Source organism: Cyanistes caeruleus, chromosome 1 (genome assembly GCF_971803275.1).
Source record: "Cyanistes caeruleus chromosome 1, bCyaCae1.hap1.1, whole genome shotgun sequence".
In the NCBI taxonomy this organism is placed as follows: domain Eukaryota; kingdom Metazoa; phylum Chordata; class Aves; order Passeriformes; family Paridae; genus Cyanistes; species Cyanistes caeruleus.
The window spans coordinates 39,079,653-39,101,782 of NC_141701.1; the positions used below are offsets into that span (position 1 = coordinate 39,079,653).

Genomic DNA, 22,130 nt, shown 5'->3' on the forward strand with positions numbered 1-22,130 from the left:
CATATCTTTGCAATGAAGAGGAATGGCAGGGAGATAAAAAATAAAATGACAATACCCAGAGGGTTGAGTCCCACCTCCAGACACAAACACACCCAGCTCTCTCTGTGAGCTGCAACACTCACTAGAATTAATGTGTGAATCTTCATCCTGCAAAGAAAACCTGAAAAGGTTTCTCAGTGAGCATGGAGCAGGAGAGGTGGACTGGGCTTAACCTCCTGTGGTGCACCTGACCCTCTAGTTCCACTTGATGCTCAGATGCTTTTGCTTCTCAAGCCCAGACAGCAGCTCCTGTGGCTTTCAGGCTATTTTTCTTGACCCTCTCGGTGCTCAAAACCAGACCAACCACAAAAGTAGCACATGTGAGTTACCCTGAATCCTGAACCCCACTTCCAAGGTTTGGGCTTGAATCTTGCAAGACTGCATTTTACAAAGATCTTTCTTCATACATTCACAGATTTTCTACATTTACAGTGTTGTTAAAATTATTACAAAACATTTATTGACAGTAGCAATAAACAGAACAAATTTCTGTAAACAGAAATTGAAGTGGAAAATGGCTTTAAGTCATTTTTGACCAGCCAGCTGTACAAAAACTTAAGCAAAGCAGCAGTCAGGGAGGCTGGGTTTAGAAGAATCCACACGGAGTTCAGGAGATGTCATGCCTTATTAGATCACCAAAATAAGCTGTTATTGTCTTCAGTTTGTTATTGAGAAAATTTTGTTCTATTTCAACTTTCCCTCCTGGCCCTGCTAAGGAAGCCACCTGAAAAACAAAGAACAAAAAGCAAACCAATCAATGCACAGGAAAAGAGGCAAACCCCCAAACCTTCTAATGCACTAACAATCACAAAAAAATCATCTCTGCTCTGTTAATACTGGTGGAAAACGTTCCTTGGCAGCTAATGCCTCTGATCCTCTTTTTATATCTCCTTTTACTCAGACAAGCCGTTTGTGGCTTGTGACTGAAAAACCCTCCTCACCCAAATCACAAAAACAAGAGGATTTCAGAACCAAAGAGAAACACTCAGAACTTGACATGCTGTGCTGAGGCAAGAGATGCTAAACTCTGTTCTGCAGGGTACTTGGCATTAGAGAAACCCAAATGTAGCAAAAAGCAAGTTGTAAGCTGTGCTTGAAAGATGTCACACCCCAAATTTTGGGTGAAGAGTAAAACAAATTTTAGTAATTCGAATTAGGAAGCATAAAGGTGGCACTGCAAGCCCCAAGCACACAGAGAAACTCACAAAAAAAAGGCTCCAGTTAATTGTTGCTGCTATTACAACCAAAGAAAAAGCTGTTGTATGCACTGGAGTCGCAGGCAGTGCTTAGGCAAGGCGGGGGCAGCAGTGCCCCAGCAGGCTGGGGGAGCCTCTCAGGCAGCACTGGTCCCAGCTTTGTGTTTATGATCTCACTGGAGTGAGAATTTCACCATTCATGCTCTGTTGGACTGAGCACGGTGCACACCTTTAATGCTTAATGATTACAGACAGACAACATTTCACAGCAGACCTCGCACTCTGGACTGGAGCACGCAATATTCTCCCCTCAGGATGCCTCATAGGACATCCCTGAGGGATAACAGCTTACAGGCCATCAATTCCTCATCAGGAGAGACCGCACAGTGAGAAGGATGAACACCAAAACTGAACATTGCCTGCTTTTTCCCCTTCCACTTTGGACCTGTTCTGTGAGGGGATCCATGCTCCACAGCCAGTTCTGGTCTGTGCTGCCATTCTCCCAGGCTGCTGCGGGAAAATTATTTCTGTAATTCCTCATGCAGGGAAACTGCCCAGGCAGACATAAAGTTATCAGGGTCTATAAGCACACAGGAGATTTTAACTGATCTATAAGCCAAGATGAAACTAGCAGCTGAAACTTTAAGCTACTAGCACTTCTAAAGACCCTTGAGACTTGATTCTGTCATGCAGGTTTAAACATAAACAAGCTGAACTTCCTCTATTGTGAGTAAAAAATCAGCCTACTATCAAGAAAAAATAACAGATTAATTTAAATTACACTTTGAACCTTTACTGACTTGTCCAGAAAACTGCCACACACTTATCTAAATCAAGCATTTATTTTTCTGTTTTGATTTTCTCTCTTTTAATTTTTTTGTTTTTGCAGACAAAAGTGTGAGCAGTTTCTTCATCCTTCAACTTCTGGTGATAGGAAAAAACGCTCTGCGTTTTTGTAAGAGAGGAACCTGCCACTTAAGTAAAAAAACAAGAGGCTGGCTGACTTATAAATAGCACAAGAATCTGAAATTGGCAAGTGATCAGGAATGTTAATTTTACAACTTATCTGCTCTTACTTCAAATCCACAAAGCATTGTGGGGTGATGCATAGCTTTTCTAGGAAGATGTGAACTTTAAATTTTTCACAAGGAGAAGCTGGAATGCCCCTTCTGAAAAGCATTCAGAGGCTTTCCACTTTATAGCTGATGTCGCTTAGGTACTCTAAAATATTAACTGGATTAGTCAACTTAATATAAGAATACTTAGAAATTAGTGTCTTGGGGTTATGCACTCCTGCTTTTTGGGCACAGTTTGTATCACTAGCATATCTAAGTATGACTAATGCATTGATATTAAACATTAGTGTTTACTAAACATTCCTCTTAGAAGACCAAGTAAAACAAGATGCCCCATCACTGACGGGTGGTGTCCACCCACAAGGGACAGCTGAAAATTTACATATGCTGTGTCTGGTCTCTAAGTGTCAAATCCAGGATAACTATGATTCATTTCAAACAACGACTAGAGGTATTTGATAAACCCTAAGGTGAAAAAAATGTAAATAAACACATGGGAATAAGCTCTACTGTGACAGATCTGGTACTGTACGCTCTTTAACCCACCCAATATTCAGAGGAGAGAAATGCAAATCCTCTGTGACAATGCTTAGTTGTAAATGGCTGGAGGTTGCAAATTTAATTACAATTTTTACAATAATTACAATAGGACTTGCCAAGTTTTCCTAGGCAGGGCATAGTCAACCCTGAAAAGCGTAGTGGGGGAAGGCTGCCACATGCCAAGCTTCAGGAGTGTGCTGGCCTGGCAGAGGGACACCCTCTAAAAATAACAACAGATTGAGGAACGATGCTTTGAGAAAAACAAACGTGCTCAGCTATTTTTAGAGATACCAACAAACATCTCCTGTTTTTGCAGTGCACTACAACGGTGAATACAGAAAGGATTCTTAATTTCCTTTAAAAACTTGCCCAGTCCAAAATGTATTTATTTTGCACTTTCCTGTGTACAATGATTCCCTGCTGTCAATTCTCCTTACCCTGGTTTATTCTTTAGCCCAAACTCACACTACTTGGGTGGACACATACTGCCTCCTTTGCTGTACTGCTGTCCCTAGGCAGAGGCTGCAGCTTCAGTTAACACCTCCCTGAATCCCTCTCACTTCTCACCTTCATCCTTCAGCTCAGTGGCTACTGCTAAAAAGAGTCCACAGCTACAGCCAGAACACATCAAAAAGGTAGCTGAGAGGTTTGAAAAGGAGACATCAGAAAAGATGTAAATATGAAGGGGGAAGCAAACATAGAAGATTATTTCAGAAGCAAGTTGCTTGAGGTGCAAACTTCCCTTACATTCTTCAGGTGTACTTTTGAAGGTTTTCCTACTGGTTTTGGAGAGCTTTTTACATTTTTTTAACCATACTGAAACTCTTTTAGTAAAGTAACTTCCTATCTGTTCCAGCCACCAACTAACATAACTGTAGACAAAAAATTTATCATATTTTTTTCTTATCTCGTAGAAACTTTTCTGAGGTATGAGAAATACCAGCTTTCTGACTTGATATGCAGTCACACAAGGACACTGTGAATCAATTAATTTTACAGTATACTACTAAAATGAAGAAACCCCTCCCCCTGCATCGAACCCAAAATCTGAGGGGAACAAAACCCAACCCATCTGAGAAAGAAGGCAATGGTATTCTTTACACTGAACATAATAAAATAAAATGCTCTCAGGCAGCAGTTCTGAACATGTACAGGTATGCATAAGAATTATGACATGGCCACAGTGGTGCTGACACCCTTTAACAGGCCAGACATTTATTTATCTTTTTCTTATTTCGCATAGGAAAACTACAATTCAGTATGCACTGACACGAACTCTATGAACTTTAGGAAGACTGAATTTCACAAGTATCACTCTAGCTTGGTATATGCTGTGGGTAACTTCTTTCTCTTTTATCAAGGACAGAGAATGCAGGAGTTTAAAGTGGGCTGTTTAAAAGCTGTTGTTATTAACACAATAGTCACAGCTGAAGTGTGTGCAATTACATTCACTTAGAAATTATCAGCCTGCAAAACACATCAACCCACGGGGTTTTACCTGCCAACTCCCCTAATACCCAAGCATCTTAAAAATACTGTCAAATCAACCTCTGTTCATTTCCTGGCCTCTCACTCCCTGCTTTGCTCATTTGTTCTATTTACTCCTAAATAAAGATGATTCTGCTCGGCAAGTCCTATTTGGCTAGGTCTCCATTTTAAAATCATAGCTAAAAGAGAGAATTCAAATAAATAAATGGGTTTTACCCATCTTTACACTCCCTTCATTGAGCAGTCATTTTTAACAATTGGACCTTCCCAAACAGAAACACACCAAACATTTTTCCATTCAGGCACTAATATTGCAGACAGAACAAGGTCTCAGTGTCTAAATCCCAATTTTCTCAAAATGATTGATGCAGATGAGGTGGGAACAAAGATAAGAAAAAAAGAAAAGTACCAGCATAATGTGTATCTTTTTTAGGACTATCATGGTCCAGAACATTTTGCTTAATATTAGCCTCATAGAGCCACTCTACACTAGACAAGAAACAAAAAGCCATTCCTGTATTCTGGCAATATTTGAAATATAAGCCAGGTCTGAGACATCAACATTTAGGACAGCAAAAGCTCCAACAACAGCACAGTTTGACAAAATGAGACATAGCTACCACAAACAACAGTATTCCTGTCTTCAAAGAAGTTTTAAACAATCACTAAGGCACAATCCAGTATGTGAGCCACTAACCATGCACAGGCAGGGTAAGTGATAAACAACTCGTTGCTCTGCCTCCCAAACCTGGTAAAGATGCTTGTGTGCTTATCTGCCTCACAACAGACCAAGTCACCAACATTTCAGCTCACCAGTTTATTGGGGGGAGCCATCATGAATCCTAACAACATTCTGACCACCAGACAGAGACCACCAGTAACTGAGTACAACTTCTACAATGGGTTAAAAAAACCAGATTCCACCATCAGCAAGAAAGTCCTACAGCAACAAATTTTAGGCTCTTCCTTCTTTGCTGCAAATATTAACATGCAGAAATATTACCCGGTACAGAAAATAGTCTGTGAAAGAGACTGGACTACCCGGAATGACTCCGTTTCCCAGAGGTGAGTACACACTCCTCACTCTGCCCAATGAAGCAGAGCACAGCTTGATAAACACTTCATAAATTATATTTATGAGCTACATAACAGGCAGTAATAAACATACATATTTTTTTAATGTACGTGCACACACATAATTATTCGTCCTGATTATTCTTAGCTAGAAAGAATATTGTTAAAGATTAATTCAACCTAAAAAAAGACCAGCATACATTACAAATTTTCCAACATGTTTGTAAATAATGAGATTTGATGCAATTCAGGGAAATGTTTTTACATTTCTTGTAGATGAACCAGATGTCTTGCACTGGTTCGCTGCTCCCTCTCGAGGCAGAAGTACAGAAGTTCACTTCTCTTTGACCTAAACTCCATTGACTGTTTAAAGGGAATTCAAAGAATCCCATTGGTTTCTACAAGACAACATCTTCTCTACACAGAAGTGGCCATGATGCAGAAGTAGTAAGTGCTGTTTTTGCAATAAAACCATGTGGAACAAGGGTGGATACCTTGTCCACCAATAAGGCAATGAACACCAAGACCTAACACAGCTAGGTCAAGATCAGCCACCACCCTGCTTTCACTCCAGCAGCAGGATCTCTATATCTCTATTTTTTGTTTTCTATCTCACAGTCATCTGATAGCTATCTTTCATAAAATTACATATTTTCCACTAAATTTGAACCACTTTAACTAATGGTTAAACAGTATTTTTATTGCAAGGTTGCTTTTAACTGCTTCTAATTGCTTTTGTTTTATTTATTTATTTTATTTTGCTGGAGTTTCACAGCCCTGGAAGTGCAGTGGCAGTTAATTCAGAAACTTCATTTTTGAATACAGCCAGAGATTTTGGTAGCCAAACCCATAACAGTCCAGTGGACCAGAGTATTCACCAAGGTCAGATTTAGAAAAGTCGTGTTTGGCACACCTTTGTCCACACAGGATGAAGACACTTCCTTAAACAATGGGTTTGATTAACATTCTCTTTCCCCCTCTCAGATCATCAACCTTTTGTTTTTGTTTTTTTTCTTATACTGACACTATTTCTAAAAAAAGGCATAAGGAGCTGATTTCTCTTCCTGAGAGTAGCCCATAGCTTGGGACACTGAACTGAACTGAACTCAGGACCTCAGCCATGAAGTTTTAATGAGTGAGCCATGTTTCTGAGCAACAGTTGTTAATCTGCAGCCATCTCTGTTAAGCCAAACACATGAATGTAATAAACATCATTCAGAGCCAACTGCACCAAGATGTAGAGCTGTCAGGATATCTGGCCCCATTACCTGCAAGAGATCAGCTCCTCTGTAGGAAAAGGTGCAGGCCTGGATGCTTTTGTGGAAGTGCAAGTGAAATGTAGATATTTCTGGCCATTTAGAAATCCAGTAAAAAGTTCTCATTAATAGAGCAGAAAACTTTCTAAGGTCACTCTTCATCATGGGAATTAAATATTTGATAAAATGCAGTTATAAGATGTTGTAATTAGAGAAACTCTACCTAAAATTAAGGTCCCTGTTCAAAGATTCATAAGCCACTTTGACATTTCACCAGCCTAAAACTCAAAAAGGAATTGAATCATCACCTGCCAAAGCAATAGTGCTTTGCATAGCATGGGCTTAGAGTCTTCTAATACTCAGGCCATGTGAATTTCAGCCTATTTCTCAAGCCAGCTGTTTGCCACCAAGAATTCCACAAGCCATCATATGGCTTGACACCCTGCCAACTCTAAGTCAGACACAGTTTTTGGAAAAGCAGGAAAATGTCCTGGGAAGTCTTGTGATATCTTGCAGGTAACAACTGCTCCCTTTTTTACAAAAAGCTACAAGACATAATTAACATAGAAAATACACAGAGGAAACTAAACCAGACACTCAGGGGAATTGTTAGTCATGTAACTGCTTAAAAAAAAATTTCTACCAAAATTGTGTAATACAAAAAACCCCCACACCAGTGCCACAGATTCTGTGTTTATCATGAATCACTTCAACACAAGCAGCCTATATGGAACCACACACCTGTGTGGACACCAACATTACCACTCTTGGTGGCATGACATTTGTGTCTGATCTACTCATCAGTGGGAACAGTGACTGCAGGCTGTAATTTCCTGCAACTCCTTCATAAACTGAGAGCCATCAAAGTCTGGGACTCACCAACTTATCAGATAGTGAGAGCTGATTAAAATGTATTAGGTTTTGATATTTTTATAATGATGTATGTGCCTGGCAATTGGCTTTAAAACTTCTAAAAGATATCCCATTCTGTTGCTTTAAGAAGAAACAGTGTCAAAACCATGGAAATAATCTTATACTCCCATTTCTAAATACATCAAAAGTACTGCAAACAAAGAAATCACTTAACACAAGGGTCAAATTTAAAAACTCCAAATACCCCACATTCAGCTGAACAGACTTAAAAGTCTTATGTATGTGCTTATAATACTTAAGTTTTAAGTCAGCTGAGCATTTTATTCACTACCAGCACCTCATCCTGTAACACACCTGGTTAATATCAGCATTCCGAGGCAGGAAATACACAATATTGTTGGTGATCTTCTTGGAGAGTCTGAAAATTTCAAATGTAGAAGCCAGTAAAGGAAAAAAAACAGAATGGGGAAGGAAAAGTTTCTTTATAGTCATTCATTCATTTTGAAAGTATGTCTCAATTTCAGCTATTATGCAATTAAATTGTAGTTTGTCTTTTGAGTGTGTGAGCAGCACTCTCTTCTGAAATGCAGAAACTCTATTTAACCATTAGGGCACTAAAAGTAGAAAAAAACCACCCAACATTCACTTTTTATGAAAATTTAACTGAACTACAGAGAAGTATTTGAGAAATCTGAATGCAGTTTGTAGCTACTATATTTGGTTTATATTTGTTTTTCAATCTATTTTGTGGAATCAATCTGGCACACATGCATACAAAGTTTTCTTACTCAGACACATATGGCTACATTTTAGCAAAAAAAGGAAACAAATTAAGATTATTCTGTGACTGAAGAAATTTCACACTGTCATATATGATGAAACTATTATGATAATACCTTCCCAGATGAATGAGTGCTCAGTATCACTGTTAATAAGCTAACAGAAAATTCTATATATTAATTAAAAGTTAATGTTTTGCCTACACTCTTCTGTGATTTCCCAAGTCATAGGAAGGTGCTATGACTGGGAACAGATTTAGTATGATATTTTAAATAAGGTACTCCCTTTATGAATCAATTGAAAAGTGGAATTAATGATGAGGTCACAGCTTACACAACTAGTTATTATCACATGGCTATTTGATTACTTTGGGGAACTTTAATAAAATAATTTAAAGGAGTTAAAACTGCTGAATTCATGTTTTAAGTTGAGAGCTACTCAATTCACTGATGGATTTTTCACTTTCAGGAAAACCTCATCACTGTTTTTTTGGTAATAAAAATTAAAAGTATTTAAATTTAGGTGGGGAAGAGGACTAAACAAACAGTTTGCATCTGGAACTCCAGCTGCCGGCCATATCATCCACAGTCAGCAAACTGGGCATGCAAACCCCACGGCAAGAGAGGCAGGAGAGCAAAGGGAGAAGCCCACCACAAGGCGTGACTCGGAAAGGATATCCATCTGGGCAGATCATGGTTTGGATGTCGAAGATCTCGGCCGTGGCGTAGTCGGGCCCCCCCCAGGGCGGGCTGAGGAACACCACGTCGGCGCGCAGGCCGGCCGCCAGCGCCATGAAGTCCCCGCACAGAAAGTCGATGTGCTCGGCCACGCCGTACACCTCCGCGTTGTGCCGCGCCAGCCGCAGCTTCTCGGGATCGATGTCGATGGCGATCACTGCCCACGAGAGACGGCGAACACAGGGATTAATGGAACCGGGAATGCCACCCCAGCACCGGCAGGTCACCGCCAGTGAGACACCTGCTGCTGTCACAACCCCGCACTCCAGCTCGAGGACAGGACACGGCACTGTCTGCCTGAGAGAGGAAGTCCTTCTTGCCCCAGGTTTGTCAGGAGCCTGACAACCTCGGTAATGTCCGTCAGAAATTCACTCTTCTCCTTTGTTAAAGAGAAGAGTGAATTTATCTGTGGCTGACCACACAGTTCTGAAAATTGAGTTTAAAAAGCCCCAACCAACACAGCCCAAGGGAGATGGATGATACAAGAATAGTACATAATAATAGAAATTAAAATTTAGCCAAGAAAACAAAAAGCCAAGTGACATGTATAGACTGGATCATAGCCTACCAAACAACGCAGTAAAATCTACCCTCTGTCTTGCTCAAACATTAGACAGAGTTAGATGAACTGCTATGAGTATCAAGCAGGAAATGTTTTTACAGGAAGTTCTCTCAACATTTCACAACAATTTCATTAGCTGGCATTAGACTAACATGAAGTTATCATCACTTTCTGTACTTGGTTCTGCAGAACCTTCAGGGGACTCCATTCAAGTGTTTTAAGTACTATGCATGTGGAACCTGTTTTTGAGTACACAGACTTCAATAACAACTGGAAAAAGCAGCAGCTTTGACAGAAGTCCCCTTTTCCCAGTGATCTCAGGAGTATCTGACAGACCAGGTATTATGCCACACAAAAATAGCGTTGACTAGTACAACACAACTCGGACCTAAAACAGAAAAGCAGTTTTATCGGTCCTTTTTGAAAACAGAGAGGTCATACTGTGAGTCTGATGAAGTAAAACAGCTGCTGTTGCTTACAGAAGCACCAAAAACCAAAATAAATCAACAAACAGAGCACATACCCAAATAGTGTCAGGAAAAAGACTGAAGAAACAAAACTAATGCACTGTATACAACACCTACTTACCTCTTTTTGAGGTCAATGCAAACTGAATAGCGTTTCCTCCAACCCCACAGAATGCATCCACTATGATGTCACAGTTGAACGCCTGACTGACGCGGATGGCAATATGCTCAGCTATCTTCTCAGGAGTAACAGAAAACCAACCCTCTGCGGAGGAAGGGGAAGAAATCTGTTTTCACCTCTTATTTCAAGGTCACCTAATTTAAAAACAAACAGCCAAGCCCCACATAAAACTGAAGGTTTAGCATTAATCCCAAGAATTTTGGCTTAGTGCATTCCACCAGGAAATACTGGCTTTGATAATGATAAACTCTGCTCAGTCCAGAGATTTACTAAGCAAACAAAGTCTCACTGAAGTTAACTGATATGCCTTGATCTCAGTACATGCTTTGCTGACCTTGGTGCTAAGGATTCTAGTTTATCAAGCAGAAGTCTACGGGCTATGAAAAACATTATACATCATGATTATGCAAATACAACCAGAAATGTATTCTCTCTTATCCAACATTTTATTTTCTTCACCGCAATGTCTGGTCTGCCAATTAATCTGCAAGTTTACGAGGGGAGAGCATTAGAAACAGAAGGCTTACAAACTCAACCAGCAAAAAATGCCTGGTAATCCTAATTGCTCTTTTACCTATACATTTATGATTTTACCTATACATTATGACTTGAAGTGGTTCACAAGTAAACATGGAAAAAAGTCGCTTTGCAAATGACTGCTGAGAGTCAGAACAAAACAGAATGAAACTAGACCTATCAGCATACTTGGAAGTTTCATGAAATTATTTTATAAAATATAGAAATATAAAAATATTGAGTTTCTGAACAAGTCCTGACAAAGTATAATCTGGATCCAGCAAGATCTTCAGCAACTGTAAGGATTCATGCAGACAGGGATGTCCCACACTAAAAGCACTTCTGAAGTCAAAGACTTCTACTCCCCTGCTTGCTGGGGGGGAAAGGAATTTATCCATGGGTGCAAACACACATTTAGTAGTGTTCCTCAACTAAGAAAATTTGTAATAAACTGCAAGAAGGACCACAGATTTGGATACATCCTTGGATATACCACCAAGGCAGCACACTTAGTACTGAACACACCTCTGTCTAGTTTAATTCCCTCATCAAACCGAGAGAAGAGCCGGTAGCGTTGTGCCCAGTACTTGACAAGCTCTGGATCAGCAGCAATCTCAGGAGGTACAGTTCTCAGTGCATTTTTATTCCTCCTTCTTCTTCTCATCTCCTTCTTCTTTGCAGTAATTTTTTCATCTATAGCTGGAAGACACTGCAAAAGTTAACAGTCACTGTTCTTGTAGGCTAGGGAATGTAATTGGTAGGTGAGTGTTAAGATTCAAAAACACTGCTAAATGTTCTTTATTATGTTTGCCAGATTATGAAGATTAAATGTTTTAAATTAAAAAATAGCATCCTGTATTTCAAGGGATTAGTCCTAAAAATCGTCACTGTTCACCCATTATTTAAGAGCCCTAATCTTCAACTGGAGACAATAAACTCTGTGAAATGAGCAAACAAGTGGATCAGAGACCAATTTAATGCCCTTTTATCAGTTATGAAAAAAACCCAATCTAGATAAGTTTTACAGTAAGAATCTAATGTAACTGAACTACTATAGGAAGGATTAAATTAAAAAAAAAAAACCTGAATAATCCTGCTTTCCTTTGTTTCATGTTAAATAGAAAAATTTATATTACTGTTTTTTTTTTTAAATCCTAGAAAATAATTTGAACAACACACGTTCCCCAGAGCACAGCAATGTGCATTTGAAGCCAAAACTTGATGGTCTGTGCAGCCACCTGAGGTTTAATCACCCTCATCCTTGCAGAGGAAAAAAAGGCATGAATTGCAAACCTGTTAGACCATGTTGAGGATAAACAACAACTGTTCATCTATAAAGAAATACTGTTACCATTACTGGGATTCTGGTATTCCAGAAATAAGCTAATTCCACTAGCACAGCTCTTTCATTACCCCTTAGATCTAATGAGTCTCATTGAATAACAAAATAAGTAAGTAGTGCATGCCACAGTAACTTGAGAAGGCAGTATTAAGTCCATTGCCAATTCATTTCATCAGTTTGCAGGAAACCAATTTACCTTGGCTGATGTCCTCCGTCTCTGGCTGGAGATAATCAGGAATATCCAGAGGGACGAGCTGCCGCTCACTGCCATGCTCGGGTCTCCCTGCCCCCTGTTCATCGGAGCCACTCGCTGCAGCATCCTGTGCCTCCTCCTCAAGCTTCCTCCCTCCAGGTTCTGTGCAGGCTGCACTGCAAGACAGTGGCTCTCGGATTTCAGCATCCAGCGTCGCACTCCGTGGGGCAGCAATGCCCTCCTGACCCTCTGAGTCACTGCTGCTCGCAGACAACACCTCTGCTTCACCCTGAGGGGCGGCTGGCTGGGATGAGTCTTCCTCCTCAGGTTTACTAACCTGCTTCAGGAACATTTCCACCTGCAATTGTCAAATATCACAGATAATCAGATGATGATCTGTTATCCAGACCACAGCTTAAAAGCCTCACAGTTCAAAAGCACTTGCCACTGCAGGCATGCTCTACCACGTGTATTTTGAGAACAGTAAAATATCCAGACTCAAAACATTGAAACAGTCCTTAACCATGCCCCCTTTTAAAAATATGTGGAAACAAGATGTCTTTTGGAACTATCTACCTCCAAAAGAGAAACAAAAACCCAACCAACCAGCCAAAAGATCAATGGAAAATTCAGTAAATAATTCTCATGTAATATCTAAATAGTCACACTTGCCACAGCCCTGGTGACCAAGTTGTGACCTCACACCTATTTTTCTCTAATCTGCATTCAGAGATGTACTCTGCCTCTCAGGGAAGAGGTTTTTAGGATAAACAGTTGAAATTACCTTCACACATTAGTTGCCTCACGTTCAAGATGTACCAAATGGTGCAGGTGGTAAAGGGTTCTGCTGCACAGCAGAAAGCTCGACATAAGCTCCTAACCAACGCACGGACACCACTCCAAACTCCTCAAAGGCACATGCAGATGCTCCTTTTTACATTATTGTTGCTCTGAGTAGCTCTAGACCTGGAGGAGTTCCTTACCTGGAAGTCTGAGGAAATTCGTAACTTTTTTCCCCTTCACATAATTAAATTTGCCCTCAAACTATAATGGCCCCAGGTACAAAATCAAAAATGAATCAGAAATTATAGCAATGTGATTGGAGTTCAATTAAACATGTACAGCCACCACCAGAAAAGTGCTTTGCACTTGGATTTTGAGAAATGCCAAGCATCCCAAAAGAAGGTGAAATAACATTAACATCTGTCCCCTCAGATTTACAGAAAGACTTGATTAAAACCTCCACTGAACAAGTGTTTCTACTTCTTAACAATTTCTGAGTTAAAACACAAAAAAGAAGAGGTGTAAAGTTATAGATGAAAATAAATGCAGGTAGGGTAGAGGTATAAGCAAAACCCTTTCAAATTTACTAAAAAAACGGAGTTACAACAAATACACTAATCTACACAAAGATTTTCTGTTACTGCTGAAATGCCAGCATTAACAACTGGCCTCACATGCAATTTACAATCAAAGATACTTTTAGTAACAACAGAAACCTACACACACCTCTCTTAAGTGATGTGCACACAGATGTTAGGAATGACTTTCACATAACTTGGCCATTTAAGTTCACATTCCTCCTGACACAGCCCACCAATACCTTTCCATAGCCATCCCAATCTAAATACTCTTCTCACTGGTGGGAGGCAAGGAGGAGGGGGAGAAAACAAGAAAAAAAAAGAAAAAGGACAAGTGGGCTGACATTTAAAAATGCCATATACTCTGGACAATTAGGTTTTTTTTTCATTTTCATAATACAACAACATCTAAGGCAGCAGATAAATCTATGAATTACAACAGTGTTAGCAACTAAACATACCTTCTTCAAAGTTTTGCTTTTTTTGCATGTTATTTCAGATTCCTCTGTAAAGAAGATGTGTGTGTTTTTGCTCTTCCTTGGTTTACGCATATCCAAGAATCTGGACTTGAGTTTTGCTTTTTTCTCCAAGTACTGCACACTTCGGTGGGTGAAATCTGGAATTCCACCATACCTGAAAACAGACAGACAAATAGATAAATACATACATACGTAAGGACTTGCTTAATTTTGAGTTTAGAAGCTTTAATATGAATGTTGATGTCTATAAAAAAGTGATATCGACTTAAGCACTTTTTTATTGCTCCATTTAAAATACGTCACTGGGTGTGACGCTGCAAAGCAATGTACCTTCATGAATATTTTAAAAATTTTTATTTGAAAATTCTTAACCTAATTAGTTTTAGATTTTTTTTTCCTAATAGCTGTAAAACTTTAGATGAAAAACAATTTCCCAGGCCAGCCTGAAAAATACGAAATTAAAAAAATATCTTGATTAGCAGAACAAAAGATCTTTTTGGTGGCTGTGAAGATTCTCCAAAACAGCTACTTTCACCTTCTGGTAAATGCAACTAAAAAAAAATTTCACTGGCCAACACCTGGCAACATTTCATTAGTATGGCAACATTTCACTAGCATTAAGGAACTTCATTCCAATATAAAATAGTTAAAAATCATGATCTCAGCTTACAGGGCTTCAAACTGAGAGGACCATTCCTTTTCACAGCCTTTAAGCTCAAATTTATATAGCTGACCAGCCACTTAACATTTTTACAACTGAAAGTACACTAAGGTGTAACAGGTAAGGTACTTTCAGTTGTATAAATTATTCCCAGAGACTAACTCTGGGAATCAGCTTCCAAAGTTTAACAAAAAGGAAATGGAGATGAATCGTCTATTTCCATAATAACAAGAGAGCTGACTTGCTATGAAAAGCCCCACAGTTCCTCATAAGTGATTACTTTTGTCCTGTGCCACACTTGAAACCCAACACAGAGCAGGTTTCCTCAGGATCTTCCACTGGGTTTTCATCCATGTCCAGCTCATGGCTAGGGAAAAACACAAAGTTACTTACTGTGAAGAAACCAATCATTTTACAGCTACACCACTAAAAATCTTGTGAATTGAAAACATTGAAATATGGGCTTCAAGTAAGCTGGATACACTACTGAAACCAAACCAAACTGAATTTTTGGGTTGGTTTGGTTTCTTTATCCTATTCTATGGAGAAATGCCCTTCTACTGGGGCTATAACATTCCAGCTATTCTGAACGACCTCTTAAAATACTTAATGGCAAGCCCTACATGATGAAGACATTTCCTCACCCTATTTCCAAATTACCTTCATCATCTATCATGGTATCTATATTATTATCTATTATTAATGCTGCAGCAACAGCAAAATACTAGAATGAAGCCAAAGCTACATGATCAGCAGGTAACAATCCCACCCACTCCTTCACATTTGAGTCTGCAAATTTATTAGAGAAGAAGAGCCATCCCACCGTCTTTGAGACTATATATTTTTAGAGAAGAAAGGAAAAAAACTGTGACAAGGCAGATACTGTCTATTTTATGACTGCCATAGCTCTGAGCATTTTACTGGCAGCATTCAATGCAGTTAAACAACAGAGATTATTTACTGTTGTTCTGGTACTGTCTACACTAATAAGACCTAAATAAGCAAGCTGCCCAATGTAATTTAATAATCTCGTATACTTCAGTGGCACAAGAATGGTATCATCACCTTGTACAGTCATCAAGGCCATGCACTGTTTTCATAAAGCACTGGAATAGGAAATAACCACTGCTTGTTGTGAGGCAAAGCAATACGCAGTGATGAAAGACTATGTGGCTTTGTACTGACACTTTAACTCATACTGTCAATCAAAGCTATAGTTAGTATGAATCAGAAGGCTCCTGGACCTGGACTTCATGAGAAAAAACCTCATGTAAATTTCATGACTTGCCTTCTCTTCACTTTGACATGTCTGTATTCAGGAGGCTCTTCATCCTCATCTTCATCTTGGTCATAAAGCAGCAACTGCTTTTTTTCATTTGAATTCAAGCTACATGACTCCTGCACATCTAAAAAAAGATACATCATATTTTCCTTCTGCATAAATCAATTCCTTATCTTCCTGTCCCCAAAGCACCCCTGCAGCTACAGCTAGTTAGTGTGCCAAAAACACATTTTTACCTGTCTTTGAGGGACAACAGACTAATAAAGTTTGCAGTATTACACTGTAGTGTTAACAATCCTATGCAGGACTAACTTCAAATTATCTCATCTGTCCAAGAAAAAGAAAATGCCTATAAGGTAAAAAATTTGAAACAGCTTCCTCCTTGTGTGTAAAATCTTGTTTCCATCTCATTAGCTATGCAAAGATATTCACACAGATTTTATAAGAGGAGATTTAAACACTCTTCTCTTTTCCTTTTGGAAAGGAGATTTTCTTTTCACTTCTCCAATTCCAGTTCTACTAGGATCAAGATGGGACCACACCTGCTTCTTCCTCTCTTAGAAAGTCACTAGCAGCAGACTAAAGTCTCAACTGCAGTATGAAGACAAAGATAAATAATTAAATATGCACTAACAGTAATCTCTCACCAATTTCTGTAGTACATGTGAAGATTTATGAAGTACATGTTCAGTTAAAATCACTTCTGGCTGAAGAACACATTCAATATACACATGAGGGATGAGAAACCATCCAAAGAAGAAGAGGGCAGAAAAAGGAATCAAGTATGTAATCATTCCACAAAGTACCTAATTAACTTTTTAAAAATGGCATAATACAGACATGCCTTTGTTTCCTGCATACAACCACCTAGAGAATTCTGATAACCAACTTTATCTGATTTTGTATTACCTGACTGGTTAACACTTTTATTTTCACAAGATGCTGTCCTTTTCCTGCTTCCTCCATCACAGGGCTCATCCCGGTTTCTGCTGTCAGATGAGCTCTGTTCTTCAGGATCCTTGGGGTCTACTGTTAGAGCACCACTGCTCTGCTCCACTTCCTCCAAATTCAGATTTAAATTACAGATCCCAGAGATTACTTCACTGTGGGGCTCAGCACTTGAAGGGAGTGTTTCCTCACTTCTGGTGTTGGAGGTAGACAGCTCCAAGCTCAGCACTTCACTGTGCTCAGGTCCTGGGCTAACCAAGCCCATTTCTCCTGAAAAACCAATCTCCTTTGTAACTCCATTAATTTCCACCTTGTCACCCTGTGAGCTCTCCGTAGTCCATCCTTGCCTCGTCCAGTACTGAAACTGTTCCAAATAATACCAGTACAGTTCACTATAATGCTGCTCCCATTCTTCCTTAGTATCTGGACTGTTCCAAGGCTCAGAGGCTGTGATGTCCTCAGATGATGAGACCTCTTGGTGCTTTTCCAACCAACTTTGCCAAAGAAGGCCCTCTCCGTACTCATTCCAGTACTTCTCCCATTTTTCTTTAAGTTCACTGGATAAAGCCTCACTTGCAAGGCTTTCTGAACTTTCACAGTTCCCTTCAATTACAGCCTGAGGTTTGCTGCTCATTTCACATTGCTCTGTAGCTAGGGCCAGCTCACCAGAAACAGACTGGATACAACCACCACAAGCTTCGTCCTGGCATTCCTGCCCCATTTTATCCTCGTGTTTTTGCTGTAACTCTTTTTTCTTCTTCTTTTTCTTTTTCATAATCTTCATGTTATTTTTCTTTCTGTAATTTTCTGTTGCCTAAATGATAATGGAAAAGTTAGAAGTCTACAACATATATACAATCTTGTCCTCTCTCCAATCACATTTCAGTTTCCACTGGAAGTCTCCCTCTCAGTGCAGCCCTGCTGTTAGCTTTATCCCCAAAAAGGCTGTAGAGTTTCTGGGTCTGATTATGGCCCTGCTACATAACCTCAACTGACACTTCTGAAGAAGGTGTAAGGAAGAGCTGTAAGAAAGTCTGTAGAAATACATACAAAAAAGCAGAATGACAGAAGTGGGGCTGCTGAGTGGGAAGTCATTAGTAGCTCAGAAGGGAAGTCATCAACAAGAAACACTAAAAAATCCTAAAGGAAAGTTGGTCAGGAATTGAAAGGTGACAAGGTTGAGCTCAACAGCAAAACAGTATCTTAGTAACACCAAGGATCTGTTTTATGGGGCTGTGATGGCTAACCCTAACTTTTACCTGGTATCTGCCTGATCAGCAAACACTGTTCAGTGTCTTTTTAGGATAGCAAACATAATGCTCAACCTCAGAGAACGTTAAATCCTTGCTATCTTTGGACACTGTACACAAAAAACCCCATTATTTTGTATGCAAAAACTCTATAAATCCTGCAGCTGAATCTCTCTATGTCTTGAAAAGAGTAACCCAAAAGAAGGGACAATATCTTTTCCATCCCGTAATTATCTCCAAGCTGGCCAACAGAAATACAAGGAAACAACAACCTCCTGCCCAAACAGGTGTCCCTTCCATTTGTGCAATGCAATCATTTCATTTGTTACAACAAACTCGGCTACTACAGTTATCCGGTAGAACAGAAGACAGAAACCTGGTCCTGAAAGGAACACTGAGGTAACTTTTTGATTCTATCAATTACAGCTCCACTTGTTTCAGAGGGACTTCCTGTGATGAAAAAACTCACATGGACAAAGGACTCTGAATGTAGGTCCCATCAGCTGCAATCCTTAGGTTTGTTACACTGACAAAAGTGTAAGGTGGACTATAAAGACGTTAAAACTGAAGAACTGGCATTGATCTTTCATTCACATCCCTCATGTTAGTACACACAGTCCAAAGTACAATGCTTAGTGGTAATCAAGTAACAAAATGTTATTTTTCCATTCAACTTATTTGCATATTACTACATAGCAACAATAATTGTATATATACTTCAGGTTTGAAGTTGGATGCCTGTATACTGTATTTACAAGTTATCAATTAAAATCACATACAAGTTTCTACTATTTATTTACAGCTTAATCAAGTTGGAACCATGCAGTGCTTTGCACAAAAGCACTGTGTCATTGTCAGGGAGGCCTGTATTCCATAAAGTGGACACTGTGAATATTGCACTGTCTTTTTCTCATCTGTGAAAACTTCAGGCCCTTTCTAAAGCCCAAATGCTCCCTATGGGAAGCAAAGCACCAAACCCTCACTCCTGCCTTTTGGAACAGCCTGGCTTTATCAGCTCTAAGGGGGCTTTGAAAAACTAGCTGTTTACATTACTATCAAAAGCTAAATGGTTAAAGTAGACAATGTGAAAATACCTGCTTGGACTGGAGTGTACTAATCCAGTACTAGTTGTCCTGATGTGCAGCATCAGCTTTACCACAGCTGTTTTAAATCAGGGTTCTCTAGTCATGAGAGCAGTATAGATATGAAAGCAGAAAGCACAGCACTGACCCTATTTAGTCTAACTGGCAGGGGGATTTTACAACCTGGACAGATCAAGGTGCTGTGTGTTGTTACCAGGATGCAAAGCAGGCAGCTTAAAGACAGTTCAGATACATTTCCATGAACTGCCATCTCTGAAATAACTGAGAGGAGGCACATCGCTAGGTCTGGAAATACAACACAAAGAGAACAAATAAAGCAAGTAAAGATTTACCACAAAGTCCCTGTGGGCTGACTGCCCACCAAACTGAAGAGGCAATCCCATGCTCTTCATAAGCTCAGCTTCTGAGTCTAATTCAACTTCTTCCAGGTCCAGGGCATGATTAGTATCCACCTTTAATCTTGCACTGGGACAACTGTTCTCCTCCTCAGACACTTGTTCTTCCCCTGTTAACAAGTTATAGTCATGAATACAACCTGGTTCTGACACTGCAATGCAACAGCATGCCTGTTATTCTTTCTTTCTCATTTAAAAATCTTCCCCATAAACAGCTCAATTTCTGCATAACTATCAGAAGGAATCAAAATGTAACTTCAACAGTGAAAGCACTGGACTGGGTCTGTCTGGAATGGAGTTAAAATTCTCCATAGCAGCCTCTACAGCACTGTGTTTGGGATTTGTGGCTGAAACAGTGTGGACAGCACACTGATGTTTTGGCTGCTGCTGAGCAGTACTCACACAGCCTCTTAACTTTCCCTTTGCCCAACTCTGCCCTCCCCAGCAAGCTTACACTTCTATCAAATTGCTAAGCAAAACATATTTATATAAAATTACAAATGGAACTGAACATGGATAGAAATCATGAAATCAAAACTCTTGTCTCAATTGACAATACTGAAACATTCAAGGTTTCTGGTTTGGTTGTTCAGGATACATTTACTGCCAAATTATCACGTAACATGAGACCTTTCAATTTTTAACTGATTATTCTCACCACAAATCATTCACACATGTACAAAAAACAGTTTAGAATCTCCTTCTGTAATGCTTCTGTATGTGAATCATAATTTTCCCCATCAGTACTATTGTTTCTTCTCTACTTCTGCCTCAGCATATTAACTAGCAACAGCAAATGTCCTAGGCTGGGGTAGAGACAGCAGGAGACAAACATCTATGATCCACAGACCCTCCATTATGCAATCAATTTTGAATTAAGTCAAAATTATGATTTAAGACCAGGTCAGGGACATGTGCTATAAGCTGTTCCATGCAACAGGTGAATATTATGTGAGGTGGTAAAGTTTATCTGGACAGATATAAGCACTGAACTTGGTTTGACACAGACTTCTATATCAAGATTACGGTAACCTAAAAGCTATGTAAATTCTAAGTTATTATTCTCTTCTGTCCCCACAGCAAAAGTACTGAAAAACAACACAAAAATAGGAACAACTTCAATAACCACACATAACTCACTTTAAAACTGCACATCACATTGCATAGCACGTTGTATTACCTTACCTGTACTATCATTGTCATCTTTGACATAAAATCCTTTTAGTCCCAGTTTATATAATTTTCGATCTCTGTAAAAGTAAAGACAGACACAGGTGCAGAAAGTCACCACTGAAACATTTTTTTTTTTTACAGTAAAAGCAATCATTCAGTGGAAAAAGCCTCCCCAGGGATGCAATAAAATCCCCACCACTGGACGTTTCAAGATGATACTGGATGGAGTACTTAACCTCCTCTAGGCTTCGCTCCCATGAAAGGCTGGACCAAGTGACCTTTCCTGGTCCCTTCCCACACGGGCTGCCCTGTGACTCCAGACACGCGAAACAACTAAAAAGAGACAACATCTGGAAAAGGCTATCATTAAAGCCTGACGGGGAAGCCCATAGAAGAGATGTTCAAAATAACGCTGCAGTACACTCCGGAGTTAAATTTGCTGCTCCTCCTCTCGCTGAGAACCGGCTGCTCCCCTGCGGATGCGGAGCGCGAAGAGGGCTGAAGCCCCTTCGGGGCGCGCCGAGCCCCGGCTCAGGGAGGGAGCGGGCTCCGGCAGCGAGACCGGCGTCTGGGGGCTCCTCCCGCCCTTTTCTGTCCCCTGCCGCCAATGATGAACATGACAAACATATCGGGGTTCTTCTGTGCACAGCCCCGCAAAACCCTGCTCCGCTTGCACCCCCTTGCCGCAGCAGCGCGGCCCTTCCCGCCCGTCCCCAGCGCGGCCGCGGGGCCGAGGACATGCGGGGCGCGCCCGGCGCTACTCACTCGACGAAGGCGCGGGAGCAGAGGCAGAGGATGCCGCCGGCCGCCCCCGCCCGCAGCAGCAGCTCGGCCACCAGCCTCGGACCGGGGTCCTGCACCATGGCTGCGGGCAGCTCCCCTCGCCGGGCCCGGGCCCGCCGCCTTCCGCCGGAACTGCCTCCCGCGCCCGCCCCGCTGCGGCCTGAGGGGACGGGGCTGCCTGCGCTCGCTGCGGCGCCCGCCGGGAGTACCGGCGTGCTGGTGGGGCTCGGAGTGGGGAAAAAGGAGCGGGGGAAAGGGCATCGCGACAAAAGTCTGCAATAAAAGAAGCAGCAGCCAAAATCCGGTAAAACCGGGAGTGCGAAACGGAAGTGAGCGAGGCATTTTTGGAGTAGCGACTGGAGCAGAATCAGAATC

At 40.6% G+C, this 22,130-nt stretch overlaps 1 protein-coding gene across 1 annotated transcript; it reads right to left on the minus strand.

Moving 5' to 3' along the window:
- Nucleotides 1–476: 476 nt before the first annotated feature.
- Nucleotides 477–21,896, minus strand: TGS1 (trimethylguanosine synthase 1). Its single transcript, XM_023921030.2, has 13 exons — nt 21,738–21,896; nt 20,985–21,049; nt 19,737–19,909; nt 17,013–17,865; nt 16,110–16,227; nt 15,102–15,188; nt 14,143–14,314; nt 12,324–12,678; nt 11,311–11,484; nt 10,210–10,353; nt 9,000–9,216; nt 7,897–7,975; nt 477–763 (listed from the first exon to the last, which is right to left on the minus strand). The coding sequence occupies exons 1-13, from the start codon at nt 21,833–21,835 to the stop codon at nt 647–649; spliced, it is 2,652 nt and encodes an 883-aa protein (XP_023776798.2). The 5' UTR covers nt 21,836–21,896; the 3' UTR covers nt 477–646.
- Nucleotides 21,897–22,130: the final 234 nt, after the last annotated feature.

What these genes read in the sequence shown, in the direction of transcription:
- TGS1 (XM_023921030.2), bottom strand. Translation starts at nt 21,835, where the DNA reads ATGGTGCAGGACCCCGGTCCGAGGCTGGTGGCCGAGCTGCTGCTGCGG. An exon ending in AAGTGTGGCACAGGACAAAA is followed by an intron (nt 14,315 to 15,101) that starts GTAATCACTTAT and finishes GTCTGTTTTCAG; the next exon opens with GTATGGTGGAATTCCAGATT. An exon ending in GACGGAGGACATCAGCCAAG is followed by an intron (nt 11,485 to 12,323) that starts GTAAATTGGTTT and finishes AGTGTCTTCCAG; the next exon opens with CTATAGATGAAAAAATTACT.